General features: G+C 38.5%; 1 protein-coding gene across 10 annotated transcripts in view; it reads left to right on the top strand.

Annotated features, from left to right (window-relative positions):
* Nucleotides 1-560: 560 nt before the first annotated feature.
* LOC117406164 (mitogen-activated protein kinase kinase kinase kinase 4) overlaps nt 561-23812 on the top strand; it is a 96752-nt gene continuing 73500 nt past the window's right edge. For 9 of the 10 annotated variants that reach the window (XM_059030234.1, XM_059030236.1, XM_059030239.1 and 6 more), the window contains exons 1-2: nt 561-1038; nt 1508-1573. In XM_059030234.1, the coding sequence (XP_058886217.1) occupies nt 982-1038; nt 1508-1573 (123 nt within the window). In that variant the 5' untranslated portion in view covers nt 561-981. The remainder of the gene's footprint in view (nt 1039-1507; nt 1574-23812) is intronic. The other variant, XM_059030235.1, reaches the window with a different exon arrangement.

Genomic DNA, 23812 nt, shown 5'->3' on the forward strand with positions numbered 1-23812 from the left:
CCCTTCTAAAAATGGTAAAAAATGTCCACTGATCCACCATGACTCAAGAGCATCTCAGTGCTTTGTCCCTCTTGAGCACTGAGAATGAAATCATCACGTCTTTGAATTACGATGACATCATTCATGACTTTGTCACAGCTAAGCTGGGAACATGTTTTTGTTGGTTTGAAGAAATGAGTGTAGTGAGTGATTTATGTCTGATGAATTTACTTTGAGTCGAATACATTTGTTAATTTTACATAGGTAAATAAATAAATATGTTTGACGGCTTCATAATTTTTTTGCAATATGTAATACATACTTAGGCCCTTCTGTGTAATTAGCCTTAGGCCCCTCATAACCTTAATCCGGCCCTCTATACATTATGTAATTTATATTTTCAGGACTTACCAGTCAAAGCTGTAAGTTTCAATTAAACATTTCTGAAGGTTATATAGCTACAGATTACATAACTTTACATTTCAGAGCATGTAATGTTTGGTTTGGGTTAAAACTGGAAACTCATCAATATGACCTTTGTTCCCTACCACACCCCTCATGAATATTGATATATTTGTCTGTCGGAGACCGGGAGGGTTACTCACAGAACGGTTTCGAGGCGCGTTTTCGCTTATTTTTCGTGTTGGTGGAGAAAAGGGGGAGCTATTTTCACTTTTCTCACCATCTTTCATTAAAATCTGTGAGTCTTAATCTAGCCCAGCCCCAGCCTTTTTGTCTGTGTGATTCAAGTAACCGGCTTCCTGTGTTTCTCTCTCTCACAGACTGAGTGAGCGAGGAGGAGAAGGAAAGGAGAGATAGAGAGCCGCCAGCTGCCACCTCAACATGGTCTAGCTGTGTTTCTCAAAACAGCAAGAAACATATGAGAAATCTGCGTGAAACCGTAAACAAAGCGTCACCAATGAAGAGATACAGTATTGCAGCGATACGATCCGTGTGAAGGAAGAAGGATAGACATTGCAATTTGTATTTATTATTTAAAAGATGGCGAACGACTCTCCAGCTAAAAGTCTGGTGGACATAGATCTCTCCTCTCTGCGGGTAAGTGCTAGCTAGACAAGGACAACATATTTCAACTGAAAAAGGATTTGGATTGTGGAATACGAGAATTGTATTGTAAGCCACATGGGCGGATGCGTTAAAAAAAAAAAAAAAAGACACAGTACAGCCTAACCCGGTTTATTAATAAGATAGTTTTGTCTGTGGTTTTAAAAAGGTGGTGTATGTATGTATGTATGTATGTATGTGTGTGTGTATATGTATATATGTGTGTGTGTGTGTGTGTGTATATGTATATATATATATATATATATATATATATATATATATATATATATATATATAATGTGAAATGATTACGATAGGGTGGGTGTCTGAGTTGGGCTTTCCTTTGTTTGCATGTATTGGCATGTGTATGGGGGGAAATAGGGCGCAACAGCTGTATTTATTCGCCAACCAACAAGATTTGGGAGAAAGTAATTTTAAAATGAATTAATCATATCTTTTTTAGGATCCTGCCGGCATTTTTGAGCTAGTGGAAGTAGTTGGAAATGGCACCTATGGACAAGTATACAAGGTTTGTGATTGTAATTTATTTTAATCTCGTTTTTTAAAATTTGACTGGTTGTTTACAGTATTAATAATTTAGAACATGAAAACCACATCTCCACGGCATGTTGTACACGTTTCTGTTCTCGGAAGCATCGCGAACCATAGTCAACGGTGTGTTTTTCAACGTTGTGTAAATACAGATCAAATTAAGAATACATTATTTTGCTTATTTGTGTTTTATTTTTGCACTGTAATTATCAAGTTGTAGCTAGGGATTATATAAATAACAAAACTTGTGTTATCTAAACAAGTAAAACGAAATCTAACCTGGCTTCTCAGTTGACATTTATGTTGTAAAGCTTGTCAAATGTCTTTCTTGATAGTTCAGTTAGACTGCTCTGTACAAACTGTTAAATGCATCAAAATCACAGATGAAAGGCAAGGCTAAGTGGGAGCCCTCGGCCCAGCAAGAAAAACACCCGGTTTGCAAAATACCGAATGAGCACTCCTATAGTGCATCTGCGGTAGTACATCACATCCTGTTATTCTCGAAAAGGAATGCATCTGGAAAAGAAGAAAGGATTGTAGACTGTTCTGCACAGATTTTACATTGTAATTTTTTTTTTATTATTATTATTTACTTGAATGTCCATAGTACAAAAATACTACATAACATTGGTCACTGAAAATGTTCAACATTAACCCACTTTAGCTTGTTTTAAAGTACACAAGCCAGATGAAATGTTATTGATTTCTTTGCCTATTGGCATGAGAAGGGCCTAAGGGAGGAGAGGTGATGAATTCACTACTTCACACCTTTTGAGTGTTACAAATCAAGTTATGATTACACAGGGTAGTGTATATACTGCCATTTTGAACAGGGGATGAGTAACAATATGTATGTGGATTTCCTGCTATTTAAGTGTCCAATCTTTGTCTCGCTAAAAAAACAAACATTGTAACTGTTGCCAGTTTTTAATCAAGCCCTAAAGTGGTAGGAAAGTTATTGTGAAGGAGGCAGGGTTAAGAACAAGGAAAGCTCACCTGAGGCTGTGTTCACATGGGGTTTGTTTTTAGAGGGTTTGGTCCGTACTCGGTACAGTTAAGTGCGTTTGGTGTGAACAACAAAGACTGCCTGGGGAAAGGAACTGTACCGGCCACCTAAAAAGGTGGCTTTGGTCCGTTTTGGCAAACATACCGAGTTTGATTCACTTGGTAAACCTCAGAATAACTGCTGGACTCTGCCCTTTTGCACATAGGAAACAAACTATACATGGTAACCTGACTCAGTGTCAGGTTATTCTGAGGAAACAGGTAGAGCAAAAAAAAAAAAAAAGTCTCTGGCAACTATTATTATTATTATTATTATTATTATTATTATTATTATTATTTATTATTATTATTATTTATTTCTTAGCAGACGCCCTTATTCAGGGCGACTTACAATCGTAAGCACATGGACAGTGTGAGGAACTAAAGTTCTGTAGAAATTTGGTTAAACACCAAAATCAAAGCCGAACTGGACAAAACTCATGAAATTAGTCAAATATTCAGTCTTTTCTCAAATAACTTTGTTTAATGCCTACAGTAGGAGAATAGTGCAGTGTTGCATAACTGAATACTCCACTTATTTAAATGGTGTGAATTAATTTCTCATGCTTTCTTCCACAACAATATATAAAATATGTAAATAATAGCTGCCATCTTCCAAGATGCCTTGCAGGATATTGTAAGCACCTGCGTTGTACAAACTGCATTGTATACACAAATGAACTCTGTCCTGAAAAAAAGTTGGAAAAGGACCAAAAAAATTGATTGGGGACTGCTTACAACTCACCGATGTCGGGATAATACCACCAGCAATGCAACAGCTGACATACATTTAAAAAATAGTGTTCCTCCTCATTTGTCACCTTTGAAAACGTCTCCTTCTTGCACATTATGCAGCACCAAAATGTTGGTGTTGCTCTACAATGCTAACATTCTACCGGCAGATGTTGAATAAACAAAATGTACGTACCGTACATAGTACTAATATCGCAAGGCTTGTTTAGTCATGAACATCCGTCTGGGCATGAACAGGAAGATACCATTTTGGTCACGTGCACAAATCCAGACGATCAGATTCACTTAAATTGCAGTGTGAAAACAAACGCATTCTGGTGCGATTACATTCGAGAAGGCGAACTTGAACTCGCTTGGAGGAAAAATGCAGTTTGTTTTGAGATCTTGTGGCGTGAAACCAATCAAAGCAAAATTGTAAGTGAATTTTAAATCTGTTCACTTGCAGCTTCATCCAGACTAGAGTTCTATTGGTTTCGCATTGCATATTTCCAAATGCGCTCGGCTCTCTTGCTGATGAGCGGAAACGTTACTGATAAAACGTTTTCCGTCATGGCCAGCATGAAGAATACTGTCCGTGCTCTTTTGGTTTATTTGGTGCTCACAACATCAAATCAAATTGCCGAAGAAATGGAACATGCCAATTTTGTTGGAAAAATTCTTATTGGAAGAAATGTGTGAGCAACATCTGGTGTAGGCAAATATTGAAAATCATTTTATTAAAAAATTAGAAAATATTGTACGTGTGACAGTGTGGTGAGATACGGATACAACATAGCTGGGTTAGTAAACTCAGGTGGAGCAGTGCAAATGCAACACGAATGTCTGTACCGCTTTGTCTTGGCACAATGATTTCCCTGAGTGAATGGCTCAATTATAATAAAGTCGGATGCATTCATATTTTTTCTATGACCTTTCTTTGCCTTGTGACATTTTTTTGTGATTATGCTTAAAGACCGCGTGTGATGCAATAGTAAATCTCAAACACTGGTATTCGCGTAATTTCATTTAATAGCCCTGGATTGTGGTAGTTTGTAAATCGGCACCATCGTATTTTTTTTTGTGCTGTTGTGTACACGTGACGTTATGGTGTTCTTGACTGGTGTGTCATTGTATTGTATGTTTTTTGACAAGCCCCGTGTTGCGTATGTGTGACAGTGGTGAGACACTTTCCTTGGTGCTTGTTGAAATACGTCACCTCCATGAATTGCTTCGCTGTGTGGAGTGGTTTGTTTCCAAGTGAACTGGAATAAGTTTTGTTTTGCATTGCAAAAAGTTGAAACGGAGCAAAGTGGCAAATGTACCGAGTCCACTTCCAAGCAAACCGAGACGACCATTTCATGTGATTTCGGTTCACTTGGTTTGATGCGCATCCAGGTGCAATTCACGTGATTATCAGAGGTTTCACATATAACGCCAAGTGAATTGAAACGCACTTCAATCCACATCAAAGGGTAAAAGAACTAGGTGTGAAAGTGCCCTTAGTCTTTACACAGCACACATGGTCAAACACTCAAAGGATGTTTTTGCTATTTTTATACAATATCCAATATTTTTTTTTTTATTAGTTGCTAGTATACAGTTGCAGACAAATTATTGGCACCCTGTACTTCTACCATAATTCAAGGTAACATTAAGGACAAGCATTTAGTAAACTTTAGCCACTTTTTTTTAATAAAAGCAAAATACACAATTTCTAGTGATTTAACTTCTAATCTTTATATTAAAAAAAACGAACTTATTTCATTTCTTCGTTCATGACAAAAGTATTGGCACCCCTGCTTTAGTATTTCATGTGTTTTCCTTTTGCTTTTATTACGGCTTTCAGGTGTTTATTATTCATAACCATATGTTACCCCTCGTTGGAGAAATCCTGGGCCCATTCTGTGTAGCATATTTCCTTCAGCTCATCCAGATTGGATACACCGTGCTTGGCTAGATTTATTCAGATCAGTCCAAAGCATATCTATTGGATAGTGAAGGCCACGCCCAAAATTTGTTTTTAAGAATTCCAAAGCTGACTTTGCCGTATGCTGGCTCATTAGATGTTGGGATATAAACTGTCTGTCAATCGGCCTACGAGCAGATTGTATTTTGTAGAATGCTTTGATACATGGCTGCATTCATTCTATCTTCAATCATATGAATGTCTCCAGTCCCCGAACTGCTAAACACCCCCATATCATGGTCTTCCACCTACATGTTTAACTGTAGGTACAAGGTTTTCTTCATTGAAGGCTTTCCCTTTTTTTTTTTTTCTCCAAACATTTAGTTGAAGAATGCTTCAGATTTCTGTTCATATTTATTTGCAAATTTTAGATGGTTTGTTTCATGAATTCTCTTTCAAAGTGTTTTGCAGTAAGGTAATGTGTTATTTTACCTGCTGTACCTGCAATTTTTTGGCCGACCACTTCAAGCACTTCAGTTGAATTTGTTCTGTGGTGATACAGTAATCAGTCGCGTATCCGCCTGTCATGTATCCACCCTAACCATTTATCTGCCATGATCAACCTCTTCTAGCAAAGTTAGTTTGTTATTGAACAGAGAAGATTAGTTCAAAGATTGTAGATCCCACCAAAGTTTTTGTACACTGTGTTGTATGTGCTCCGTGCGCTGCCATTGCTGGTAGTGTCAGGTGAGCTGTTCAGTGTATTGATATGTAAGTAAATCCTGTTCGCCTGCGGGGCATATCCACTTCAACCTCTGTCTCGATCTCCTGCCTGTCACTAAGCAGCGAATGCACACACCCACACAGCAGACAGCTACTCTATCACAAGCATTCATACCCTGTATCTTTCTAAACAAGGGATTTAGGGCAGCTTCCTAATAAAAGCTGAATCTCAAAACAATAATTGTGTGAATATAGTAATTGTTACAGCTGTGTATAATGGTATTTAAAACAGGTTTCAAACCTGAATTTTTCATCCACAGTAGGATGGTATCAAAGTATCTGTTTGAGGACTTGTGTACACATTTTTATCTGTGTATTTATTAGATCCTTATCGATACACTACAAGAGAATCAATCTTCCTCCTTGATTGTAACTCTGAGTGATATTTGTATGGGGTTGGGAGTTCCTTTTATTGTATGTACACGTCCTGAAATTGCTTGATAGAAAAGTTAAAATACAACTTTTAACAGAGTTTAATATAATATTATTATATTTATTTCTTAGCAGACACCCTTATCCAGGGTGACTTACAATTGTTACAAGATATCACATTATTTTTTACATACAATTACATTATTTTATTTACACATTTTTTGCATACAATGACTGATTTATTCAGTTGGGTTTTTACTGGAGCAATCTAGGTAAAGTACCTTGCTCAAGGGTACATCAGCAGTGTCCTCCACCTGGGATTGAACCCACAACCCTTAACCTTACATACTGTTAAAAACAGATATGATGATTCAGTATTTACAGTGCTGTGAAAAAGTATTTGCCCCCTGTCTGATTTTCTGCATTTTTGCATATTTATGACACTGAATGTTATCAGATCTTCAACCAGAACCTAATATTAGATAAAAGGGACCCTGAGTGAACAAATAACACACAAATTTGATACATATTTCATTTATTTATTAAAGAAAGTTATGTAACACCCAATGCCCCCGTGTGAAAAAGTAATCGCTCCCTTGGACTCAATAACTGGTTACGCCACCTTTAGCAGCAATAACTGCAACCAAACGCTTCCTGTAGTTATTGAATAGTCTCTCACAGCGCCGTGGAGGAATTTTGGCCCACTCCTCCACGCAGAACTGCTTCAACTCAGTGACATTTGTGGGTTTTTGAGCATGAACTGCTAGTTTCAGGTCCTGCCACAGCATCTCAATGGGGTTTAGGTCTGGACTTTGACTAGGCCATTCTAAAACTTTAAAATTTCTTGTTCTTCAACCATTCTGATGCAGACTTGCTTGTGTGTTTCGGATCATTGTCTTGCTGCATGATCCAGCTGCGCTTCAGCTCACGGACGGATGGCTTGACATTCTCCTGTAGAATTCTCTGATACAGAGCAGAATTCATGGTTCCTTCAATGATGGCAAGGCGTCCAGGTCCTGATGCAGCAAAGCATCCCCAAACCATGACATTACCACCTCCATGCTTGACCGTTGGTATAAGGTTCTTACTGTGGAATGCAGTGTTTGGTTTTCGCCAGACATAACGGGGCCCATGTCGGCCAAAAAGTTCCACTTTTGATTCATCTGTCCGTAGAACATTGTTCCAGAACTCCTGAGGATCATCCAGGTGCTTTTTGGCAAACTTGAGATGAGCATTCATGTTTTTCTTAGTGAGCAATGTTTTCCGCCTTGCTACTCTGCCATGAATCCCATTTTTGCCCAGTGTCTTTCTGATGGTGGAGTCATGAACACTGACCTTAGCCGAGGCGAGAGAGGCCTGCAGATCCCTGAATGTTGTTCTAGGGTTCTTTGTGACTTCCTGGACGATTTTACGCCTTGCTCTTGGAGAGATTTTGGCAGGACGGCCACTCCTGGGAAGATTCACTACTGTCACAAACCTTAGAAATGGCTTTGTAACCCTTTCCAGACTGACAGGCATCAACAACTTTTTTCCGGAGGTCTTCAGGAATTTCTTTTGTTCGTGGCATGATGTGCCTCTAGAACCTGTGTGCTAACAACTTCACTCTGATGATAAGGGCCAAAGTTAGTCAGATTTATATTGAGCAGGGCTGGCCCAAATCAGGCCTGTTTGTTAACCAAAGTACTCAAACAGCTGACCCTAATTATCCCTTTAATTGGGTTGAGTTAACTAGGGGGGGGCAATAACTTTTTCACACCTGAAGATTGCATGTTTGATTACCTTGCACACCAAACAAATGAAAGAAGCACCAAACTTTGCTGTCATTTTTTCTCTGACTCCCTCTATATACTACTACAACCCACAAAAAAATCTGACCAAATACAGTGTGAAAAATGATACGTCATTCTCGTGGCAGTGCTGGGAGGTGTATCGTAAAAAGAATGGCAACAATAATACATCAAAATAATGAGTCCTTTTCTCGCAGGAGGAGATTAGACGGGATAGAATTGAATTGTGACAGAACGGGCCAGCTGACGTTGAGCAGGTTTGTCAAGTAGAGCTTTTGCCGCAAGTTTTTTAAATTTGGGAGAGGCATTGTGGCCAAACGGGTTGGGCAGCATGGCAATTGCCATCGGTTATTTCGCGCCCTGACGTTGGAACGTGTAACGCAATCAAATAAAGGTCCTTAAACTGTGTCAGTTGCAAGGGTAGTCACATGATGTATGCATCTAGGCCAAAAGAGCTTATCTAAGTATGTCCGTATCTCCTGGGTGGAAACTGAATCTAACTTGCTAGTGTTTGGCACCACTAGGAACTGTGATGTATGTAATACCTACTGTAGAAAGGCTAGGCTATTAGTTGCCATCCTCCAGCTATAGATTCATATGCATTTCTTCAGGACCTTTGCAAGTGAAGGAGGTGGTGGGGGTGGAGATTTAGATTGTGAAGTGTTGTAATGTATCTCTGGAGAGTCAATGCAGCAAACAAAACAAAATAGTTGTGAAAACCACTTTAATTGAATCTGTCTACTTTGCTGATGTAGATAGTGTTTCATCAGCTGTAGTAGGAGACTGCTGGCTTACTAAATGCATGGTGTATTTCTGCCTTAAGATAAAATGACCAGTTCTCATCTGACTACACAGCTCTGAGGCACTGTAACGTGAAGTTACCATCCTGAAGAATGATAAACTGATTCTGATTTTATAGCAAACAGCAGACGGATGTTAAACGCAAATGGAAGATGTGCGTATTTCTGTAATTATTGTTTATATGGCACACTTATATCCAGCAAGGTTGGGAACAGCTCATGTAAGATTAGCATTTTTTTTTAAAAAAAATTTCAATTGGTGTTGGAAGCCACTACTAATCATTTAATTGTGTTTACCTACACATGCTAGGAACCCCCTTTTATAACAGTATTTTAAAACTTGTTCTGGAGGGGGAATTTACTAAGCCATAAGGATTTGTGAAGCTAATTGTGTGAGAGAGCAAAAAAAGAAAGTGCAGAAAAAAAGAATCATTGCCTAATTAGAAGCCATCATTTTGTAACATTTTGTTTTAAAGATTCTTCTGGCTTATTAACAGTTTATCAGGCTTCAAATGTAGGATTCTTTAAATTATAAATAAATGTTGCTAGCTTGAGAGAAACAATCAAGTCACACATCTGGTTTTCATGGGCAAATCGATGAAGATAAATAAATTGCAGCTCATTGTCTCTGCTGCAGTTTGAGCAGAAAACGCTGATTTAAAAAAAAAAAAAAAAAAATTGATTTACTTATTCCTGCCATTTAAAGCACGGAAGATATAGGCCAAAAGGATACAAAATGATTCTGTCAATTCTGTCAAAGAAGAGTCAATTTGTTAGTAAAGCTAAAACCACTGTTTGTTTAACCCGCTCCAAACTTCTACTGAGTTTTTTCTAATCAGGGAAAGTGAAAAGGGTGCTTGGTACGGGCTGACTTCCAGTTATTTTCAGTGAAGTTTTAGCATACTTACTGTGAACCGTGTTTGACCTGATATAGAAGATCTAGCAAAGGGATATAGCGGTGCAGTGGGTTATTTCACAGTCTGAAATCTGGTACAGGTCACAAGTGAAGAAAGTTTGGTGGCTGTTCCTATTAAAAACATTGCACATGGGACAGGTGATATTCGGGACAGTATAGGATTGGTCCTTGTAGAGTATGTGGGGAAAGCTTTTATGATGCCTGCAAGTACCACACCTGACTAGCCAATGCTCAATGGAATGGGGTGGGGGGACCTAGTGAGGCAAGTCCCCAGAAAGGAAGAACTCTCCTTGAGACGCAAGCTTTCAAAAAATTATATTTAAAAAAAAAAAAAAAAAAAAAAAGGGCATAAAATAGGTCAGATTTGCGGTGTTTTGTTTTTTCTGTATTGACTCTTTGGTCCTTTTTACTTTTAAAAGATTATTTATGCCAGACTACTGATATAAATAGGGATTCACATAACTGGTATGCATGCAAACCTATAAAAAAAATTAATGAGGGCTTCCATAGTGTTTTTAAGAAGCAAATGTGTACCGTCAGTACATTTAACAGGAAAGCATTTTTCATATAGGCTGTGAGGGTGCTCATGCTTGCAAGGTCAAGCATATTATCTGGCTGTGACCCATACCTGCCTAACCTCTTGAATTATTATATATATTATTATATTTTGAAATGTATTTGCTTACGATTGTAAGCCGCCCTGGATAAGGGCGTCTGCTAAGAAATAAATAATAATAATAATAATATCGCTTCCCAAACTGAGTGCAGATGAGACGAGGTATTGATATTTGAGAGCCATTACATTAAACGTGAGTTTAAAAAAAAATACATTTACTTGAAATATTGTTTCCCTCCGTTATATCATTCTATAAAAATATCGAAATAAACAGAGAATGCTTGATGGTTTGTTAAATTGTATAAACAGCAATCCAGACTCCTAACTAAACATTCATAAACTGTTGTCTCTGACACTGCCATTAAGCAGTGCTGTCAACATTTTAATCAGCCTCACGCCTTTCTGCCCTGATGCATATTCATGTGTGTAAGATGACCAATGAAACCTTTGATCCTGAACCCTGCATCCTTGACGGGTGCAAATCTCTTTGAAAATTGGTGCTGAACGGTTTTAAAAGTTTAGCACCAGAGAGCCTACTGGTGCTAAATTATTCAATACCACCCTAATGCCCTCTTACAATGACATGAATCCTCTCTCCTGTGTATGTGGATGAGTGTGTTTGGGTCATGTGAGTAGTCCAGACCCAATGAGAAACTATCATCTATGGTTGCTAACAAATAAAAAAAATATATATATAACCTAAGTATGCGGTGGCTCTGGGCCAGCACAGTAGTGGGAATAGGACCTGTGGAGCAAAGTAAACTTTTATAATCTTAAGAAAGTTTCCAGTAGGTAGTAATTGCATTGTTTCTGCTTTAGAATGCACTTTATCTGGGTGACATTATCGCTTATAGTATTGCACCTCTCAATACACCTCTCAATAGTTACAAACTTGCCAAACCTGTTCAATTGCACAAACATCAAAACCAAATCATATAATCCCTTTGTGTCGGCATCTACTTTTGTGATTGCAAATACTGGCAGTTAAAATGCAAATGCGTGTGAGAATTCATGCATGGTTATCTAACAGAAAGGACATTGTAAACTGTTCTGTTATAGACAAAAGGGTTTTGACTTTAAATAAGCAGTATATTGGTTGACTTTTTTTAATGGGACTGGTGAAATAAATATTCAAAATTCTTCATTTGAAAACAAGAAAAAAAAAACACTTCAAATAATGGCTGGCTGGGGCACAGGGCTTCTGTAATGGTACTCGATGACTTGAAGAAATCCCTCATACTGGTCAATGATGAGTCTTCAGTGTGGCAGTGACCATTAGGGTTTCTCCCTGACAATAAAAGATGACAAGCAAAGTGGACAAGGAAATGGGGTAGTCATTGATTTGAGTAATGGAAATGCACATCCACTAAACAGTTTTAATGGGTCTTCATATTAAAATAAAGCCCACTATACTTGCACATTACTGTATCATGAAATCCTTGAATTGAAATGTTTTACCATGATGGGTTAATGGTAAGAAATGCACTCGTGTGTTGTGTGGTACAAACTGGTACCACAAGAAGGCAGAGTGGCTGACGGACACACGCTGTCCTTGTTGACCACAGTAACATGAAATCTCAGCATTGTTTTTAAATCTTCCAAGGTCTGTATAACAGCGTATTATAGGAGTGGTTTGTGGTTGCAATCAAAGCCAGACAGAAATCTTTAAAAGGACTTCCTCTTTTCCACAACCAAGGACAAGTGGTCTCATGTGTTTTACATTGTGATGGGATTCAGTCCCACTGCTTTGTGTTCACTCATACCAAGCTTGGGTTGTAGGTTATGCTCTTATTAATAACTTGTTTTATTTTTATACTTTTTCTATGTATTACAGGTGATACCTGAAGTGTTGTTGTTGTTGTGCAAGGTGTGTGGGAAAGTTTGTGCCAAATACATATTGATTTTGTTTTTAACCATTTCAAATACATTGGAAAGATATTATCCAAACCTTTGTTTTGCTTGGTTTCTTAAGTTTTACCTTCAATTTTTTTTATTTAATGGCATTTTTATTTTTATAAGAGGCGACTAGGCTGCTGCAGAAATCAAATTAATGGTTTGATAAAGGCTTAACTATAGGGAAGTTATTAAACCAATAGAAAACTGAAAGTCAGTATATTGGCAAAAAGAAAAAAGCTTTAATGCATCAACAGATGTGGGTTGAAATCTGTACATGGATTAAGGGTAAGGATCTTTTACTGTAGCTGGTGCCTGGATTCTTGGAAGTGGCTGATTTTATTATTGGCTCTTTCCTATTGGCGTCCTTTATACGTAAAGCTCGCTGTGATTGCCTGTAGTGTCTGGTTGTGCTGTGCCTCCTCTCTGATCGGAGACTCTTCAGCACTAGCTGTGGGCAAACACGGCTAGGCAGATTTTAATGCAAGTGTGTGCAAGTAATGGGGAAATATTCCTTTAGCTTGCTAGCATATATGTTTACCCATTGCATTAATAATGTATACATTTTCATGAGCCATTCATGCATCTATGAATTTTAATCTTTTTTTTCAGGATGTACTGTATATAACATATCCATAGGTACTTTACTAAACTGGGTTATTTGTATGTGGTGAAGAGAAGTGTCTGTTACGTTATGAATTCTAAAATCCATATGGTTTACAGTAGTGGACTTTTTTTAAAATACAAATTTTACATTTTCTGCAGCCTGATAATTACTGCAGTATAATAGAAAGTGCTGCTGACATTTTCCTTGAAAGCATGACTAACTGTAATTAGTAGCCTTTTTTCTATTTGGTTCCAACCTCTTGAAAAACTTTTTTTTTTCGATTTCCTCCCTAAAGCCACAGTGAGTTTTATCTTGCATTTTATCCCACCCAAATACTGGCATATGTTCAGACCGAGTCCCTGAAGCGAAACATCCTGTCAAGCGATATCTCAGGATGTCAGCGACTCTCAGAATAGAGCTTTCTGGCTGTGTGGAGCAGAGCTGAGACGAGCAAACGCAGCAGCATTCCCAGCCTCTGCTGAAACAATTCTTTCTTAATGCAATAGGTAGGCTTACAAGTAACAGTTGTGTGCAGTCTGAGCTGGGAGTGGATCTTGGGTTTTAGAAGGTGCTTAAAGGAGCTACTGTAAGACAGCCATCTGGACAGGGTAAGCGCGAGAGAGAGGGTTTTAAACAGCTGCTGGTAGTGCTCTCTAATTTTCTATACAATATTCATTTGAGATGCAAGAGTAGGGCACGGCACTGAATTAAACCGAGTCTTGGCACAGATGCTTTTCATTTAATTTCCTAGGGATTGGTTTGGCACTTGGTGGCTGATTTCCATAAAATACTTAACATTTTTTATTTGTTACTTATTTTTAGTAGCAATTCTTTGTCACATCTGTAATTTGTAACTACCCCTTCTGATCAGGGCTAACAGTTTCTGCACCTCAGCTAGGATTCAAAGCCATGATTCTTCTCTGGACTATACCCTTCTATCCAGCTTGGTGTTGCAGCTGATACACATTTAGATTCCTCTTGTCAGGGGGGAGATCCTGTCCTGGTTGATTTGTGATGTGATTAGGTTGCTGAACAGTCATGTGCTTCTACTGTAGCTGGGTAGATTACAAACTCCTCCCCTGCATCTCGTGACCTTCCACATCCTCACGGGGCTCCAAGATGAGCTACCTGAGTTATTTTATGTGTGGAGAATGCCATTTTCTTTTGCTGCACCTGGTGTTTTAGAAGATGAAATTTAAGCACTTCGGCAAATATAATATAACCTCCAGACCTACACTCATTCATCAGTATTCATCTGGTAGTTACTAGCTTGTGCTGGATTTATACAGTACATGGCAATTACTAGAAGTCTTTTAAAGAAGTTTTTGAGATCCATAAGAAATTGGCTTTTCTAAAGCATAAAATACTTGAGACAATTCCCATTTGTAAGAATTCTAATTCATACCATAATTCATTTTAATGATATGGCTGTTTCTCTGCTTTGTATAGAAGGGGTGTAACAATAAGATTACAACACAAAATGTAACTCAGCAATACGAATCATTTAATGATGGCTATTTTAAGACAAATCCTAAATGAGATGGGAAGTTTATGTATTTGTCCAGTATAAATCGCAGTTAATTTACTGTTCAAATTTAGTTTGATGTACTACAAGTTAGTGATGTAGTGCAGTGATCCCTAAATGATGGTTACTAAAAAAACATTTCTAAATGGACAGCCAACATTTAAACCAATGAAAAATGTACACGCGAATTAATTCATGAAAAATAATGTGCACTCCCACACCCTCAAGCTGTATAGTACAGGCAAGGACAGATTGTCCTTCTCTGGCTCTCTCTCACTCTCATTCATTTTCAGCATGAGCAGTAAAGGTATTCATTGGTGGGGGAGGTTTGTGTGTAAATCAAAGCTCAGGGAGTAATTCCTTATCCATTTCCATGTTCGTTTTTTGTATATGACAGCTGGTGTATGAAGTGAACTGTCATATTTTGTCAATATAATAGTCTGCCTTTTTCAGCTGCCTTGTCGACACCTGTTGGATTTGGATATACTGTAAACACTCCTTGCTGACTGTAATCACAGACGTGGTGATACCTTATTTCTATGTTTGCCAGACTAGTATTGGAACAATAAATGATTATCATGATCTTATTTAGTCAGTTACCCAATATGATAGATTTTTTTTTTTGGGGGGGGGAAGGTGAGCTCAATCGCACGCAGATTCAGTGAGTCAGACCTGAGGTGAGCGGGGGGAAGCTTTGTGCTAAAATCCAATAAATTTGTGCAGATTTTACAGCAAAATAAAAGCCCTTTGCTTAAAAACCTTTACACAGAAACGTATCGGCTTAGTGTTCAAACAGTGAAGTAGTACGGTGAAGACTGCTCTACAGTGCAGCAAAGATAACCCACTAGAAACCACTGATGAAATAAATATCGATAATGTAAGTAACGGCCAAAACTGTCAGACAGCTCCTGGCCTCCAAGTCCAGTGTTCATTTGTGTGATTTAGTAAAGTCAGAAATAGCTGCATTTTAGAGTTGCTGCACAAGGAACACAAATATACTTTGTTAGCCAGATTGCAAATGTTGCACATTTTAGTGTGACCTTGTCAGCTAGCCCATAAAATCTGCATCAGCTGCACTCATTATAATGCACACTTCTGTGTGTTCTCAGCACTCTTAACTATCTTCAGTGTTTTGTAAATAATTATTCAGCTCTGTGATGAGTAGACTTTCCAAATAACAAGGTTTGGTCTGTGGTTTTAAAACAGTTGTCAAGTAACCACTTACTGTGACACTGCACTGCAGCTGTACATGGTGCAATGGAGGTGGTGCTTGTAATAGTGTACCACTTGGCTGCTGATGAGATTTGAATTTCAGGACAAGCTTCTCAGCCAATAATTAGGCCTTAAGTGAGCACTAAGCACTTCACCTGTAGACAAAGCATTTTTACTGACAAGCCTCATGAGGGTACTTGGGTTTCCCCAAGGAATCCCTTGGTGGCTCAGTGTACTGTTTTTGGTAAACTAAAATTTGTAAATACACATTTGTGAAAATGTAGCTGCTGTAAAGTAATCTACATGGTTTACACTTGAGACTTCTGTTAATTCTTTGACAGGTTGGAGGCAATTCCAAGACGAAAGCATGAACAAACCTCTGCCTCTGGTGCAGCATATACTGTAAAGATTTTATCATAGTACAGTAAATTCGTTCACAATGGTACAAACCTGGAAAATTAGGTGAATACTCATGTTACAATAATAATGTTGCTGATTTTTGCTTTTCTATTCAATTCTTTTTTTTGGCTGAAAATATTCTGCTGTGCATGTTTGTGTAGATGCCGCCTCAGCTTTACACGTTTCATACTATCTTGTGCAAGCACCTCTGAGCATTGAAACCCATTGTGTATAGTGCAAGTTTTCAATCGTCAAGCTTGTAAATCTATACTGTATATTCCTCTCTAAACTTCCTCGGCTTGACTTCTTTTTTGTTGTTGTGTTGCTGCCTGCTTCTTATGCTTTCATTTCTGGTGTGCTTTTTTTTTCTGTTTTGCACCAGTACGAATCAACCAGTGATCCGTCCTTATAAAACCAAAAGCCAGTAACCAACTTATTATTTAATAGATAAGTTGACCAACAAATATGCAGAAATAGTTCCCTGCTGGACTGAATTGTGTAGTAACAGGAGATACCGAACTAGTCACACACAGTGCCATCTAGAGGTTTCAAAACCTGGAGGTTCTAGCAGTAACATCTGCTTCAGCTTAATTTGCTGGGATGTGCTCATTAAGTGTACATTTCACTTACCATTTTATGTTCTTGTGTCCCTCTGGGATCTTTTCTGCACCAGTTTGAGAAACGCTGCTATATAAACTTAACCCTTGGCTGTCTATATACTGTGGAGGGGTAGTGCTGTACATGACTCGGGTAGGTTTACTCCCTAAATCAAGCGTGAAGATGTGCGAGTATTGTCAAACTAGGCACCTGTGAAGGGGAGTGAGGATAACAGTGGTTTCAGTAGCTAGGCTTTCTCATGCTGGTTCTCGGTAAAATCTTAAATCATTAATGAGTTAGAATAAAGGAACAAATACAAGAGGGAGTTTGACTCCCAACCCTGAAATCTGAGTTTGTTTGTGATGTGGAAAATGTGAGTCAACATGCAGGCTCTACATGTGTAGGTATTCGGCTGGTCTCCCAGGGCCTTCTGTTGAATATGTATTTTAAATATTTGGCTGCTGTGAACTATACTCGGTCAGGGTCAGAAAATTCCCACAAGCAAAGCAAAGACTTAAAGCATCATGTTTGTAAAAGAAGACTGCTGTTTTGTCTGTGCAATATACTGTATCTCGGTGGCATGTGTTTTGCATACCAGCAAATTCAGTGCTGCAATTGGGCTTATTATAATGAAATTCTCAATTTTTTCTTCGGATTTTGTACTTTTTTAGTTTTCCAAGTCTAGCAATTTTGTTTTTACGTATTACTCTTCGTAACAGTTGCATGCAACAATAAATGTAAACACTCTTCTTGCCTAGTCTGTCAAATGTGTCTTTTTTTTGTGAGGCAAACTGCAGTTTCAAACTGTACGGGGAAAAGCAACACTGCCTAAAACACCTCCTGGTAACTGTGCAGAGTGTTTCAGATTGGAAGTCAGCCTGGCTGTCAGGATATTGACCTGCAGGTCCGCTGACTAGATTTCATTCCTTTTGATGAAAGCATACACTAACCGCTTTTAAAGGATATTTATCTACACATTATAACTCTCGGTTGCTTCCCTCCCTCCTTGCTGACTACCATTGTGTGCCTTGAGAGACATTTTACATATTTGCAGGAAAAAAAAAAAAAAATCTGCTTCTTTTAAAAGGAGCCCATAAAGGTCTTTGCTTTCTTTGCTGGCTTCTATTAAGTTGTGGCTGGCCAGGCCACTAGTTTTAGGTTCTTGTACAAGTAGTTTGTTTTCATTTATCAGTAACTGTAGTGTTTGTCATATAGCCTCAACTCGTAGGACGATCCCCATGGAAGCAGGCACCTGTTCCTGAGATGCTGGTTTTAATCTTCAGGTTGTGTCTACTTTTACCAAGGAGTGATTTGGGAACTAGTGTGAGCCCACAGTAAGGCAACATTATGCAAAGGAAGGGGAACCACATAATGCTTTAGTTATTACTTTAGTTGTAATTTACTGTAGACCCAGACCAGTTGGGGAGAATATCAATGTCAGACAGCACCTGTAATTGAGAAATCAAGGACCACAAGGTCATATGGTTTTAGTGACTGTCCAGCGATCCAGTACTACTGAATTGTGTGATGGCTGCCGAAGATATTGACATAAGAACTTCCTATTTTTTGTTTACCCAGAATTACAGGGTGGAGTGGGGTTGGGGTGACCTGTTGACACAGAGGCACTGCTGTAATGTGGTGTGGTGCTAACTTGAAAAAAGAGGTTGCACGCTAAACAGATAATGCACCTTTTGTGTATTGTTGAATCTTAGCTGTTTTCAGTAGACAGGCTGTTCAAGTGAAAAACAATATGTGAATTGCCTATTGCTGATTGATTGCTGTTCCCGACAGGCCCTGCAGGTGAAAAATCGAACAACCAGAACTAAATGCGGGGTGGGGGCAGAATAGAACTGTGTAAGCTTATCTAATGAATTGCACTTCCAGTAAAGCAGATCCTGCCATTGTTTTAAGCTTTGTGTGTAGCTCATCTCCTGCTTTCCTATTAAGTTGTCTCTGAATCCTATGTATAGCGCTGTTTTTAGCTGTGTTTGGAATTAATGCTGTGGTCTTTTGATCATTCCTGAAATGCAAAACCCTGTTGCAGTTTGATCCCTATTTACTAACGTGTCGTATGTACTCTTGCTTTGTCGGGTTTTGTACTGTGTAATTATTACAAAATGTTATAATTTCATATCAGGGCTTAGAATATTTTTGTAGGAATGCTGCTGTTTTTTAAATGTTTTTCTTTCATTGCAGCCTGTTCGATGGCCGTGCACATATTGATTACAAATGGATTCATTTCTCCTATCGCTGTGTGTAATGCTGTAGGGTCATATCACATTGTTCCTCTGCAGGACACTTCCCTAAACAAGTGTTCTCTTCAGAGCAGCGATAGTCTAAAGTTTGGAGGTTGGTCAGTTCGAGGGTGGGACAAATCACTTTGTATTCTGGTGGCCATTTGGCCACTAGCTTTCAAAACCTGGTGGTCAACATTTTCAAACATGGACAATATGAGGAGACATGTATATGTTGCACACCCATTGCTTTGGTTTTCATGCAATGGGTGTTTTTCAATTATCTTTAGATTGTGGAGGGGAACTATATAAAATCGATGTGCCAAAGAACTAACCATAATTCCAGAGAACTATATACATTCAATTCCAGGGAACTATTTTCTGTGTGCATAACAATACCAGGGAACTATATACATAAAATGCCAGGAAATAGAACTATATTAATTGCCAGGGAAGACCACTATATAAAAAATCCAGGGAAGTGAACACATTTCTTTATTTTTCAATCATGAGAACAGTGTTTTTTTATAAGGCTGCCGAGTCTGCTTTGCGTTCATATATATGTAAAGTTTGTTCTGTAAAATGATTTCATTTAGGTTGTGTTGGGCAATTTTTTCTAAATTCTGCATGATTTCTCAAAGCTGGAAGCCAATTCTGCATGTGTGTTGCAAACAATGAGGCACTTTGTGGGAGCAGATGCCTTGACGCTAGTGGAGAAACGGGTCTGTATATCAAGGACATTCTTTCTGGTATCTGTAGAATATCATCCAGCTTTCCACCGTGACTGGCTCACAAATGATCCCTTCCAGAGATGTATGTTGGGGGAGGTAGGGGGGTATAAAGGAGGTTGGTAGGGGAGGAGTGCAGGAAAGTAATTAAATTGCTCTTGCAGAAACAAGCCTGTCCTGCTGTGCAATTAGTAAGAGACCAGCCTCTCCAGACAGCAGCAGGAATAGCTACAAATTGAAATTGCCCAACTAAAGTGGAGGAAGTGCACCAGCCTCCTCCCTGTCCACCCATCCTTCAGAAGTAAGAAGCTTTGATTGGCAGCAACAAGACATTCTTAAATAGACCTCCAACCACCACCAACACTGTAGGTCCCAGTAATAGACATTTTATAAAGTGGCTTATTTTAGGAAGTAAATTAAGATATGTAAACCTAAAATCTAGAGTATAAATGCAGTACTGCAAGTGTTTGAACCTGTTTATTTATATTGCTGATTTATTTTGCTGGTCATTTTGTTTGGTAGCTATGTCTGTGTTCTGCTGTACTCTTATACGTTTTATTCTAACCTGTGCATATAGATTATAGTTGCAAATCATTGTTGATGTTTATTCCAGGCAAACTTGTATACAGTGTCTCTAGTTCTTGTAACCCATTTCATATTGTCAGGTGTGATGGAGGATAAGTAGGGTTGGATTTTCCATGATCCTTTACATTTTAAATAACCTTTATAGAAAATATATGTACATACAACAACTTCATTGTATAGTACTTCAATCAAGCAAGTGTATGTCGGTGATGTAATGGGGGTGTATGCAGTGATTAACTGGCCTGGTTCTAGACCACCTCCCCCTTCAGTCAGACAAGCTATCACAAGATGATGTTAAACCCTGCAACATGTTACTCGGCATTGCTTAGGTGCAAACCTTCACAGGGTCTTTGCGGTTTGCATAGAAAGCTTCTCTAAATATAACCCCTTTTAGTGGGAAACGCATGCTCTGACAGCACTCACACAAAATCTACCTGCAGAATTTGCAGGACAATTGAGGTTGGTGTGATAAGATGGTGCTATGTGGCTAGAAACAGGAAATTCTGTTCACCTGCAGGTGTCACATGCTGAAGATCATGTTGTAATGGGAGGTGATCTACTGCAAGAGGTTTGATTTCTTAAATAATTACTAGTCCTTAAAATTTACCGTAAAATATCGCTTCATTTTGTTCATTTTATTTTTGTATGCATGGACGCAGATGAAGACAGTGACAACGCCTTTCTCAATTGCGGTCCTGAATTCTGAATCAACATCTGCTTTAAAGCTGAATTTCTCTCATCAATATTATCAATGCCACTGTGATTCTTAAATGCAGTCAGCGGCCTTGCACTGTATGCAATGGGGTCTTCCTCTTTTTGTCTCTGTATTACTGTTATTTTAGACCAAGCCAATATTGGAGCCTCTATCGTAGTCTGCAGACTTGCCGCCAAGCAGCCCTGTCAGCCCATTTGTTTTGTATCTGATCAGATTAGCTGCTGGCCAAATCTGGCCCCAAACATGCACACAACAAAACACATGCATCAGTCAGCCTGTGCTGGTCCATGACTCTCTCTAATCTCTAACTCAAACCCATGGTATCATCTTTAGTAGGATTAAATGGACCAATTTTGTTTTTGGAGGGTATCCATTTCACTTGGGGACAATACAGTGATCCTGGTGAAATGATCCAGTTGCTGCATCCAAATAGTTGTAGTTCTAACAGGAGCCATAGGAGAATGTGTGGATTGCACGCTCCGATTATCGTGCCAATTTTTATAAAGGTAAATGTAATACAATATAATGTGTAGTGAATGATAACTTACAGGTGTGTCTGGGTTAGATAATTACAGGTAAGGAATGCAAAATATAGAAATGCATTGGCTAATGCGTGCATCCCCCCCTTTTTTAATACAAAGATGTGATTAGTGAACCTATCAAACCTTTTATTGCTTTTACAACAATCTCGTCTTGACTTGAGCCATTTGTTTGGTAATTTAAGTAAACAAGCAAGACAGCTCTCCTTTGACCGACCTTTTTTTAACTCCACTATTCTGACAATATTGAATATTGATCTTATTTCTTGAAAGGAGTACAGTATTGCTACTTAATGTCTGACAAATAGTACAGTAATATTTTCTTGCAATGAGGCAGTCTATTTTTTTTGTTCGAAGAAAGCATCATCCAAATACTGTTTAAGGAGAAATATTTGTAATTGGTAAATGAAAGTTACAGAAACTTTTGTGCACTTGCTAACATTAATAATACGGATATTATACTATTCTCCAAACATGTCGCTTTCCATTGTTAAAATGAAAAACATTCTTGACTTGGTTTAAAAAAAACATCCTGTTTTGTTGCTGCTAGGGGTTTGTCTTAAAGGATTTACGTGAAGGCCACAGCGGCTCTTGCTGTTAATGATTTGTTCTGTTTCTTCTGCCACCTTGTGTCAGGAATAAGGAAGTGCTGCTGAAGTTTTTTCAGAAAATGCGATGCCGTCGTGTCAGGCAGCAAGCTGTAGGAATAGGTGGATCCCACTGTATCGCTGAAATATGCGTGCATTCAAAAGATTAATTCAGTTTGTGCTTGCCATAAGGCTCTTGTATGTATTTTTGTCTGTCTTTTTTTCTTCTTCTTGGAACTTGGTCTACTATAGAAATTACTAACATGAACCTTCATGAGAGTACTGAACAAATGACGAGCATGTAAGCCATCTGGCAATCCATGTCACCCTTTCCTTAAATCGATCATACACAAAGTACACCAAACAATTTCATATCCCTTACAATTCACCAGTCCCAACTACTGCTGTGCGTTCATATTTTACATATGCTTTATAAAGAAATAAAGACTCTAGGGGATATTTCAATCTGGCAACATGTAGGGGCTGGTGCAGAATGACTTTTCCTTAGGGCCAAAGTAATGGTTCATAAATCATTTCTTTGTCATTGTAATTAACACTGCAGATTGATTACGTTTTTGGGACCCTGCTTCTGCAAGTTGTTGAATTTGAGTGGTTTTGTGTGAACTTTTTATTCAGTAGTCGTGTGATAAATGATTGAAATTGAGAAAACCTCTCCACAATCAGAAATGTATTAAAACAGGGGGTCCCTCAGTGGCATACGCCATGGTTTGTAGGGGAGGGGGCAGCTTGCTGATCTGGGCTGGCAATCTTACAGGGAGCATTGCAGTTGCCTTGCCCTCCCGTAAGTTTTTGGGAGGTAAAATTGGCAGAGACGTTAGGGTCATTTGCTGTTTTTCAATTCCACTTATTTAAAATAAATTCCCAATTCTTTTTCCCTTTTTAATGTGAATTCAGTATAATAACCTTGAACTGTAGTGTTGTTTGGTGTGGTGGTGGTGTTTGGTGCAATACAGCATGATGTAAAGGATTAATTCGCAGTTTAAGTGGTTGTTGGCAGGGGGTGTGCCAGTGAGAATTAATGTACACTGTGCTGGGAACCTACCTATGCTTTGTTTAGGAAGTGCTGCAATAAGAGCCACATATGCTCTCTAGGGCTGTTTCAACCAAGCCAATAGACATGGAATTATATTAGGGGTGAGACCGAATAGTCGAACATTCGACTATTCGATAACGATGGCACCTATCGACAAGTGAATCCAACATTCGAAAGCTAAAAAAAAAAAAAAAAATGTATATATTGGTTTTATTTTAAAGCCTGTACTGCTGATTGGCTCTCTATGTAGCGGTAATGAAGATTGACTGGAGGGTGGGATTTGTTATTTCTTGTCTGTGATTGGCTAAACTAGAACGTACCTCGGCTAACGATGGCTTACTCACAGAAAAGTTCTGCATAGAAATACTCTGACAAAGTAAATGAAAACACTGTTAAGTGTAAAATATGTGCAGTGCAATTAAACTACCACAAATCTACAACTGGTATGTTAACCCACTTAAAAGCCAAACACCCTTCTGTGACGCTAGCAACGACAGAAAAGAAAAGAGGACCGCAACATCCTTTGCGGTGAGGCCTCGTCAATGTGACACCGTCGTACGTGCTGAAAAACATCAGCCCTTATTG

The sequence above is a fragment of the Acipenser ruthenus genome, chromosome 9 (genome assembly GCF_902713425.1).
Source record: "Acipenser ruthenus chromosome 9, fAciRut3.2 maternal haplotype, whole genome shotgun sequence".
Lineage (NCBI taxonomy): Eukaryota > Metazoa > Chordata > Actinopteri > Acipenseriformes > Acipenseridae > Acipenser > Acipenser ruthenus.